The following is an 11,456-nucleotide window of genomic DNA, read 5'->3' as shown; positions in this document are numbered from 1 at the left end:
ACAGACACACAACAGGCCAGACTGAGTATCCACATAAGCTGGAAAGAACCTAGAAGATATCGCCAGCCTGTTAATTTTATTTGGGTTAAACCTCTTTTATCTCTTACACTACTAATTCAGTAGTATACATTGGCAATAAAACATTTTCTCCTCCAAACAATGGATTAAATTCTAAGAGGCTAATTGTAACAATGTCATGGCATTGCCTTGAAACAATGACCAGTAAGATTGCTGTGATGCCATGCCTTATACTAATTATAATAATGCATTTGACTTTTATAGCCCTTTTCAAGGAACTCAAAGATACTTTACAATTACACACATTATTCATTCAACCCGCAGCCCCATTTTGGAAGCTCTCAGTCCAGAGAGCAGGAAAGCACAAGTCTCCACCCAGTAAGCTCATAAACTCACCCATTTTCGATATCGCTTGTTATCATTGGGGTTAGGGGAGGGCTGGAGTCTACCCAAGCTTACATTAAGGTACACCCAGGACTGGTCAGCAGCCAATTGCAGTGTAGGCTACCTATAGACAAACAACCCTTCACACTCTTATTCACACCTATGGACAATTTAGAATTTTCAATAAAGTTAACATTCATGTTTTTGGAATGTGGGAAGAAGCTGGTGTACTGGAGAAAAACACTCGCAAGCACAGGGAGAACATGCAAACTCTACACAGGAAAACCAGAGCTAAGAGTCAAATGCTGAATCTCAGACACAGACACATATTAACCACTACATTAGACCACCATGCTACTCAAATACAATGAATTAAGTTGAATAATAAAAAAGAGATTTATTGCATGACACCCCACCACACATGATCAGGGTTCAGAGACAATTGTTCCCAGTTGGGGACATGGTAACCATAGTAATAGGGTGGGAGGTGGGTATTCACTTGTCTCTTGACTGGACTGTCTAACTATTGTTCTGCTGTGGTTTGCACTCCTATTACCCATGTCTGGTCTGTCCTTCGGTCTGTCCTCTAAAACATCTTTTCTGCATTTTCAATAAACTTCAGAACAATTAAAAAATAAAAAATAACTTGAGTGAGTATTTCAAACTTTCTTGTTGCACAGCAAAACTGTTCCAGCACAAAAGGCATACAGATCCACCATTCTGCATGGCCATGCAGCTGAACAGAACATCCATCCATCCATCCATTTTCTGAACCGCTTCTCCTCACTAGGGTCGCGGGCGTGCTGGAGCCTATCCCAGCTATCATCAGGCAGGAGGCGGGGTACACCCTGAACTGGTTGCCAGCCAATCGCAGGGCACATACAAGCAAACAACCATTCGCACTCACATCCACACCTACAGGCAATTTAGAGTCTCCAATTAATGCATGTTTTTGGGATGTGGGAGGAAACCGGAGTGCCCGGAGAAAACCCACGCAGGCACGGGGAGAACATGCAAACTCCACACCCGGTCCTCAGAACTGTGAGGCTGACGCTCTAACCAGTCGGCCACTGTGCTGCCTGAAAAGAACAGTGCCCTAAGAAATCTATTCTCTGGGATTATTCAAATGAGTAATAGCTCTTTGGGCTGTTGTTAGTATCTACAGTTTCAGGATTATTTATCACTCATAAAAAGCACTCTCTTTCTAAAATCTGTGGTAGTCAATATACGATGTAAAAAAATAAAAAGGTGCTAGAAGATACAAAGTACTTGAGAAGCAGGTGATTGATTGACTTGTTCCCTTTGGTTTCTTTGCAAGTGGGGTAGCCTGCTTTCTAAGATGGCAGCTACAAACAGACACTTTACCTTTCCAGTCCAGTGCTGGTGAACTTGGCACTGAACTCGTACTTATTGACACCGACGTGATGAATGAACGCGCCGATGGGATGTCTTACACAACACTCAGGATAAGCGTTAACCTTAAATCCTATTCAAATACAGCACGTAACACAAATACAACTAAACAAACCGTATTTTTTGCTGCTTTCCTCCATGATCAAACTTCCTGGTTGCGTTGGCATGGAAATGCCTCGAGCCAATACACTTTCGCCCGCACTCAAGTTTCAACATTAATATTAATTAATAATACATTAATTATTGAAACGGACCACTGCACAAATCTCATTTTATCAAAAGTAAAAGGTAAACGTAACTTTTTAAAACGAAACTGTAATCATATTGAGTCGTGACTTATTTACCTTGTCCTTCAAATAACTACTCAAAACTCAAAATTAAACCACCTCTTCAGAACTGTTATGTGATTTTAATTCAATAATTTAATGTGTGATGTATTCATTTAATGTGGTGCTTGTCTGTACTTGTAAAACTTTAAGTAATTTGAAAGTGCTATACTGTATGAAAACAATTTATTATTATTAGTAGTAGTAGTAGTAGTAGTAGTAGTAGTAGTAATTGTTGTCTTTAATGCTTATCTTAATAAAACAAACTCCTCCCCAGACTGCGGTTGGCCGCCAGGCTCTTTATTGCAGGCGTACTGGAGGCTCCTGATGGTGCTCCAGTTGGGGTCAGAAGTGTGTGTTGAAGTGGCTCTGGAGTTGACAACACATGAGACACTGCAGGAAGCAGCAGCATCAGACAAGTCTCCTGTGTGACAACACTTTGAGGCTCAAGACAAGCAGGATGGTTCCCTGTCATGATTATGGATGTAATTCATTATTTCAGATTTAAATCACTTGTCTGGACAATTCTTATCTCCTCACTGTCTGTGATCGATGGTAAGTGACTTCTCCCGTCTTCAACATCTCACTGCATAGCCTAGTGTTTGTTGCCCACATGGATCAGTGTTAACAAACATGTTGTGTAGCAACCTATATGTGGCCGATGGCAGAATATATTCTTATTGAGGTAAATCTTCAATGGGATATTTTGTATTAATTTCCTACAAAACTGAGCTGTGTATCAACCGACAGTAGAAATGTTTCTAACGATGGAGTACATTCTAATGGCGACAAAGGTACAATGGGATATTTTGCATTATTTTTCTTCAACACTTGACACTCACACTTCAAATGTCTTAGTTCCTTTGTTTCCAAATATGTTTAATTCCTTACCTTCTTCTGCTTCTGTCCCAATTTCACACATGATTAGAATTTTAATTGGTGACATCACTGCCAAATGTGATGTCTCAGAGAAAAGCAAGGCTTATGACTAAAAAGACATAGACAATGGGGGTGGGGGCAACACAGCGACCCAGGAGGGAGTTGGGGGGGTTGTTGTGCATGGACAAAATGATGCAGAGACAGGAGGCAAACACACTATACATCTTTGAAACACTGCAATCCCCCTCAAGTTGTTATCACTGCTGAAACACACAGGCGGATAAGCAGATAGGTCAGTGTAGATGCAACAGGCTGAAAGAGATGTCAGGTGTCTCACATGTGCCATTTGAGGGTTTCCAGATAGGACGAAACAAAGACCCTTCGAGGCAATTTACATTTAAAAAGACTACATGCTGTGGGAGGGGATGTGTGGTTGGTTGGATCTGTCTCTGAATCTCTGAATCCACTGCACCCCGTCACAGGGGAATAGGGAAAGACCAATTGCACCACTAGACCTGTCTCGATTTTCTTTGAAGTAAATTACTGAATGTTTTCATGTTAGCGTTGTGGGTTACAGTGACTCATTACACTATTTACACACAGATACTGTAAGTAGATCAATAAACGGTAAAGTATTTTACCTGAATGCAGAAAACCTCCACCAAGGCAGATCGGTCATAGTTTGAGACAGCACCTTTCGAAGATACACACATCCTGCATATCTTTTTATCATCTGGAAAAGGGACGGTCATAATAATTAATTCTGCGATTAATTGACTGTTAGATTCATAGTGTGGAATTAATTTTAGATTAAGAATCTCTAACCTTGAAGTAATTGATGAAAACAAAATTGTGCACTACTTTGCTGGATCCATTGGCTATTGTGATGTCAAGTCAAGTTTATTTGTATAGCCCTTTATCATATAAGAACATAACAGATATTGATTATTGATTGTATTATTTTGCTGGCTAAAGAAGACCAGCATGATGTCAGCTTTGCCATTTAAATGTTTACATTGCATTGAATTGTTAAAATAATGCTACTTTAAAAAAAAAAAAAGGCTAATGGAGAAAAAATATTATTTTCTGCTGCCTGAAAATTTAGTTAATTTGAACATTTAGTTACCAAGAAACTCCTTTGTCCCATAGTGGATATCGAAATTTTTCTCAAGTGCCCATCTCTTTTTGGATTTATGCATGCTTTACTGAGAAATGAGGTGGGTGGGAGACGGGACAATGGGTTGTTTCTTGACTCATGCCAGACTCCTCCACATATTTTTATGGAAACTAGTCAAGTAGTATTGCATATTCCTCATGCTCATAATAACATATAACACAACTATCTAGGCATCAATATAAGTAGCCGAGAAGATATTCTTCTCATCGCCTCAATCATGCTGTGTCCAGTGTTGACGTGGCTGCTCTCGGAGACCATTGCAAGCTGCTTATGAGTCTGACTGCCCTTCACCAATCATGGAGCTCAAGTGCTTCCTGTGGGTTTCACACTCAGCCTGATTGGACACTTGAAGGAGGATTACATAGGCTGCGTGCCTACATTTGTGCACTGGAGCTTCATTATAATGTTGCAATTTTATCATAGTTGTCATGCAAGACTGACCTCATATCCAGCCAATAACCACTTTGTTGCCCTCAAGATTTTAGTGAAGTGCCCTAGTGAGGAGAAGCGGCTCAGAAAATGGATGGATGGATAGTTAGGAGTGTTTATCATCTACGTACGGAACACTTGTTCATCTGATTGTGAGCCTCTTTGGTCCCTGTATGACATAAAGAGCATCGATTCTGGTTAAGTCCAATTTCTTCTTCCTGAATAATTGTCACTTAAATAACCTGACACTAACAAAAGTACAAATCAATACTAATCAAAATCTTTTTTTTTTTATGCCCGCAAGAATGATAAAAAAAAAAAAAAAAAAAAAAAAAGGCCCAGACAAAAATTATGTTGAACTTAATATTTAGTTGTACAACCGTTTGCGTGAAACTTGTGTGTGTGTGTGTGTGTGTGTATATATATATATATATATATATATATATATATATACACACACACACACACACACACATACACACACATCTATTTTCTGTACCGCTTATCCTCCCTAGGGTCGCAGGCTTGCTGGCACCTATTTCAGCTAACTCTGGGCGATAGGCGGACGACACCCTGAACTGGTCGCCAGCCAATTGCAGGGCACATATAGACAAACAATCATTCACACCCACTTTCACAATGTGGGAGGAAACTGGAGTACATGGAGGGGGATCAAGTGCTGATCCTCTCATTAGTATTTCAGGGGAGGGTTGACTTAATTGAAGAGCTCCAAACACCACTCAGGTTAACCGCTGGTAAATTAACACAGAAATGTGTATTACTTACTGTAGAACCCTGAACTTGAGAGAGAGAACAATGAGAGGTCCCTAAATTTATAGACCTTGTTTTCAAAGGCTACAAAACAGTGCTATATAAAGCTTTTGTCGGCTTTTGTAAGATGAAAGAATCATAAAAAATATATATATATTATAAAAATAATGTTTATTATTATTAAAGGGGGTTAATATGTAGTTTACAATATTTTGGTTAACTTCTGGTTTTCTGAATTATCTTTGCAAAGACAATTTGAAAAGCTCTTATTCTGGAAACTTTTCATAAAGCTTCTGATAAATGTATTAAAATGCTTAAGAAAGTTCAGTACCTCAATATTGTGTGTTTACAGGTGCAACACCTTGGGGGCTCCCTCCAGCTGTGGATCTTTGCTCACCAAATCCTTGCCAAAACCAAGCCTTGTGTCAAAGCCGCGAGGATGGCTACGCGTGCTTCTGTGTGCCGGGCTTCCAGGGTGCTCATTGTCAGATTGATGTCAATGAATGCGTCTCCCAGCCCTGCATGAATGGAGGCACCTGTGTGGACAGAGTAGGCCGATACTCCTGTCTGTGTGCGACTGGATTCACTGGTAGGTGAACAGTAACAGTGCTTGATTACTCATGACTTTCTTAAGCACAGAATTAAGTGTAGCAATTATGAATGCATTTGATAATTTGTCGAACATTTCTACTACATGTAGACTACTACTATGGCCCGTTTTTGTCTCACCAACAGTGGATATAAAAAAAAAAAGTCTGTTCATTTGTCAGGTTTTTGTGATATAAAAAAAATGAGATCAAAATAAACAATTTTAAAACTTTTTCCACCATTGATGTGACCTATAACCCCTAAAACTCAACTTTGTAAAGGGAATGTAAGAATAAAGAGCGACATAACGTGGTTGCAGAGTGTGCACACACTCTTGTTATTGGGGATGTGGCTGTGTTCAGAATTAATCAATCACATTCAAAATCATGTAAATGGAAGTCAGCTCACACCTGCCTGAATTTAAAGTGCCTCTGATTCACCCCAAATAAAGTTCAGATGGTCTACTATGCTTTTCCTGACATTTTTGTGGTCACATCTTACAAAACAAGCCCTGGTCCACAGAGAGCTTTCACAGCATCAGATGGTCCTCATTGTTCAAGTTCATCAGCCAGGAGAAGGGTACAAAAGGATTTCCAAGGCATTAAATATACCATGGATCATAATGAAGACAGTCATTATCATCAAGTGGAGAAAATCTGGCATAACAGTGAGATTACCAAGAACTGGACGTCCCTCCTGAAATGTTGAAAAGACAAGAAGAAAAAGGTTGGGAAGGTTGCCAAGAGGCTGACAGCAACAGTGAAAGGAGCTGGAGGAATTTCTGGCAAATGCTGGCAGTTTAGTATATGTGAAATCAATCTCTCTTCTTCTGCATGTGTTTGACCTATGGCTTGAGGTGACAAGAAGGCAGACTTATCTTAGGGGGGGGGAGAAAAAAATAAATAAAATCACACTTGATATCTCCCAAACACCTATGGGAAAATGTGTTATGGTACAGTGAAACCATGGTTGAACTTTTTGGCTCTAATTCAAAAAGGTATCTCAGCTGGAACTAGGGCCTTTGTCCCAGTGGTGGGAAGCATGAACAGTTCCAACTATAACAATAACAATAATCCTTTAGGCTTCTGCTAGAAAGAAAACAAATGTCAGGAAAAGCCTACTAGAAGTCATTCATTCATTTTCTGTACCGCTTATCCTCACGAGGGTCGCGGGCGCGCTGAGTTGTACAGGTTATACGTCACATTAATGATGGTTTTTGAGTTTTGAAATGATTTACCTTGGTCTCATTCTTTATGTCATAAAACCCAAGCATTTGAACAGCTGGTGTGTAGACTTTTTATATCCACTGTACATTAGTAAAGTGACCAGTAAAGTACACAATCGTGTTTGTTGTTGGCACAGACTACAAGCTTCTGTGTCATAAAAGCATACATGATCACAGCCAATCCACATAAAAGCTCGTGTCCTTTTGCGCTCCGACATCTGTGTTACTTTCATTGTCTCAGGGGCCACTTGTGAGGTCTCGATTGATGCATGCCAATCACAGCCTTGTCTCAATGGCGGCAGTTGCCAGGGCGACGCTGGTGGCTTCAGTTGCACCTGCCCGCCCGGTTTCCAAGGACACCGGTGTGAAAACAACATTGATGATTGCCAAGATGAGCCATGCCAAAATGGAGCTGCGTGTATAGATGGCGTGAATGGGTGAGTCGAACTATCCTAAGAATTGGCTGATCTATTACCAAGTAGTAATATTATAGTCAAATGTTTATACCTACACAATTGGTTTTACAAGGGTTGTTTTAATGCGTTCAGTGTGACTGTGTCCCAGATATAGCTGTGACTGCTCACAAACCGCCTTTACTGGCAGATACTGTGAGGGACCGAGACAAACATGCTACACTCAACCCTGCTTCAACAGCGCCACCTGTATGGAGAGGCAGGGTCATTACACTTGTCAATGCTTGCCAGGTAAACTCTATTGACCTTATATGGTGATTGTCAAAATTGCATTGATACGTACGGTACATGGACAAATACATAGCAACTCGGCGTGAGCTTTAAACAGATGTAACCTTTTTACACTGTTACAGAAGTGTCAATCATGATGTACTGTTATTGTACCCCATTGGGATGATTAGTTAGTAATTACATATTTTGGTAGAATAGAGGTCCCATGTTAAAATTTTCTCTGTTTAATGCAAAAAACGATGGTTTAAGGCACAGGTGTCAAACTGGTGGCCCGGGGGCCAGATCCGGCCCGCCACGTCATTTTTATGCGGCCCGTGAGAGTGTGCATCGACTTTGTGTTTCTTGCTAAAATACCAAAATTCCAAATTGGCTTCACTTTTAAAAATATTGAGATATTGCAAGTGTTTTTCTGTTACCAACCCCACTTTTAAAATAAAATTTATTCATACTGTAGTTGAACAAACAGTTTTTACTGGCTTTTGATTTGAAAAGTTGAACTATTAATTTGTGTATCTGTAATAATATGAGGCAATCATACATTCATATGAGTTTTGCAGCCATAACGGCCCTCTGAGTGGAACCATATCTGTGATGTGGCCCGTGACAAAAATGAGTTTAACACCCCTGGTTGAAGGGTTTATAAAAGTGTAATTTATTAACTTCACCACTAGGTACCGCAACATTTGTATTTGAGATTTTTGTATTTTGTTTGTTGTTTTACTGTAGTTTGTTTACTCCATTTAGCTATATGTTGTACACACCTCTCAGTAGATATGTATACCTCCTTGTTTTGCATCTTTGTTTCAGGGTTTGAAGGTCCACTATGTGAAATTGACATCAATGAGTGTGGCAGCAACCCATGTTTAAACGGAGGACGCTGCATCGAGAGGTCATGGCAGGCCCTTTTTGGCATTGAGCCACTGCTGCCTGAGCACTACGATCCACAGCACGCTGAAGGCTACATCTGCAGCTGTCCTCCAGGAGCAACAGGTAGTCTGTTCTGATGAATCCACTGCAGTGATTCCAGCATGTGAGTGGGTTTTGCTAATGGTGTCAGTGGTTTGTATAGTTACCTGAACCTTTTACAGCCTATGCTGACACATAGAGTACAGAAGAGTTGTGTTTAACAATAAAACGTGTGTGCATAGGGTAAGGAATGAGAAGCTGTTTAAATTGCTTTCATTTGACCTGTAGGGTTATTGTTGGATTTATCTTACCCAACATTATAAAAAATAGACACAAAAGGAATGAAGACGCTGGTTTCTTTTTCTCATGAGGAGGGCGTATGGGAGATTGTTCAGATCACAGCCTCTCAACACGCTCTAAACAATCCCCCCCCTCGCTCCTGCTTTTATTTGAAATAGGAGGGATTTACAAATCATAATGTTCTAAGCAATAAGACACAACACAAAATATTTGATAATAAGAGGGTTTTTCCCAGACATAGTATTCTAAACAATAAGACACAACACATAATATTGAACCAACACCTGTCACGACCCGACCACATCCGATCACGTCCTTGGTCCAGGCGCCCTTCCATCGGATGATGCTGAGTCTTCTTTTTGAAGGCGAGACATCTAAAATTGTCCATTATACTAATGCAAGCTAAGCAAATAAATGATAACTTCTACAATTTATCTAACATTTCCCTCCTGTTTATCATGTATTTGCACAAATTCTCATATCATCTTACAGTCACTTCATTTCGATTTTTAACTGTAGAATCATTTTTATGAAACAAATACATTTACACTCAGAGTAACTTGTCATATATGAATGTTGTAGTTTAAACATTGTAATCATCTGTACCAGGTAACAAATCAGGTAAAGCAAAATCATCATTTTCATCATTATCATCATTATCATCATACAGTAAGGGATACATAAGCTCCAGACGATTCTCCATGGGGGTTATGGCTGTGGTGATTAATTTACTGATTAATGACCGAATGCATGGGATACAACAACATCCACATAATGTCAGAATGGCTGCAAAAACAGCAATTGATATCAATATTGGTGAAATTAGGGTTTTATATCTACCAAAAACGTCCATCCAGCTGTCCCACAAAGAAGTGTCCACCCCAGAGTGGTTCTTCATCTTGTGATTGAGGGTCCGTAGACCATCGATGGCTCTGGTCAAGCTCCCATCCGAAGCAGTATTGTTTGGAATGTATGTACAACATTGTTCTCCAAACATACCGCAAACACCTCCCTCTCTTGCGAGGAGCATGTCGACAGCTATGCGGTTCTGGAACGTCATTAAAGAGGTAGCCTTGAGCTGCTCATGCACAGCTTCCAACCCACTCTGAGTCCAATTACCTAATCTCTGTACATTGAAGTGGATGTAGTTTATCCTATCAACATTTTTATTAATCGTACACCACCAGCATATGAAAGACTCAAATCCTCCTGCAACTTGGTCAGCCAATTTGTATTGATTTGGAACCCCCACGAGGAACACCTGGCGTTGATGTATGTTGGATTATTTTGCCCCTGCCATGACAAATCTCTTTTTTGTATATGTTTTTAGATTGGACAAAAACATTGGTGCCCTTTCCATTAAATCTTGAACAGGCATAGGGTATACTGACACATGCAATATCAAAGTAATAATAGCGCATAATCCAGATTTATCTTTAGGTAATCTATCAAACAGTCTATCATCTCCGCACCACCACCAGATGTCGCTCCGTGCCACTGGCACAAAATTTGGTTTGACTTTTAAGATTACTTTACACTGTGTGTCGTTCAGTGGTCCTAATTTTTTCCCTTTATTAATCATGTTTATACAAGTGAAATTATTTGGTGCTACTAAAGTAGAAAACATTGGTTTGTGTTTATCTGCTTCTGTTACGGGATATATAGGATCCCATGATTTACACCTCTTTGTTGGTACAGTAGCGTTCATTAATGGAATAATACAATCTTGTGATATTTGTGCCGGAACTATGCGCAACAAAGGCCTGGGACCCATGCAAACTACACAATCTTTTCTCGTTACATTTGCTGCTTGTTCCACCAATAATAACCAATTATTATTTTGTCCTGAAACTCCTGTGACAACAAGAAACCAATCATCAGTAGTTATTTCGTTAATCGTTAAAATGTATCCACCTTTATTTGAAGTTTCTGATGGCATTTCTGGTTCGACATGGTTCCCATAACACAATGATACTTGGAAGTGGGGATCTTTTCCGCCAGTATATGCCCACAAGCTCACCGTCAAACACATTGGTTGATTTGATTCGTATTTCAATATTAAACTATGGACCGTTTTGCTTAAGTTAAATTTCTTTCTATGTTCTTTTGCTGTTCTTTTTGACCAACTGGACCAATCATAACTTGTTTCACCAATAAGGTCTTCCCATTTAAAGCCTATAGTTGCATACCAGTCATATCTATATCCCCAATTTTGCCCATTCTCTTGAGCGTCATTTGTGAGAGCCGCATATGGAATTATGATTAAAGCAGCTTGATTTTGGGGGGCACAAAATATTAAACCCTTTTGCCGTGTTTGGAGGCCATGCCCACAAACT

General features: G+C 39.8%; 1 protein-coding gene across 2 annotated transcripts in view; it reads left to right on the top strand.

Annotated features, from left to right (window-relative positions):
• Positions 1–2,594: 2,594 nt before the first annotated feature.
• crb1 (crumbs cell polarity complex component 1) overlaps positions 2,595–11,456 on the top strand; it is a 35,694-nt gene continuing 26,832 nt past the window's right edge. For both annotated transcript variants that reach the window (XM_061778460.1, XM_061778459.1), the window contains exons 1-5: positions 2,595–2,696; positions 5,750–5,986; positions 7,452–7,647; positions 7,775–7,914; positions 8,722–8,904. In XM_061778460.1, coding sequence (XP_061634444.1) covers positions 2,615–2,696; positions 5,750–5,986; positions 7,452–7,647; positions 7,775–7,914; positions 8,722–8,904 — 838 coding nt within the window. In that variant the 5' untranslated portion in view covers positions 2,595–2,614. The remainder of the gene's footprint in view (positions 2,697–5,749; positions 5,987–7,451; positions 7,648–7,774; positions 7,915–8,721; positions 8,905–11,456) is intronic.

This window comes from Phyllopteryx taeniolatus, chromosome 7 (genome assembly GCF_024500385.1).
Source record: "Phyllopteryx taeniolatus isolate TA_2022b chromosome 7, UOR_Ptae_1.2, whole genome shotgun sequence".
Taxonomy (NCBI): domain Eukaryota; kingdom Metazoa; phylum Chordata; class Actinopteri; order Syngnathiformes; family Syngnathidae; genus Phyllopteryx; species Phyllopteryx taeniolatus.
This window is presented reverse-complemented; position numbering and strand designations above follow the sequence as displayed.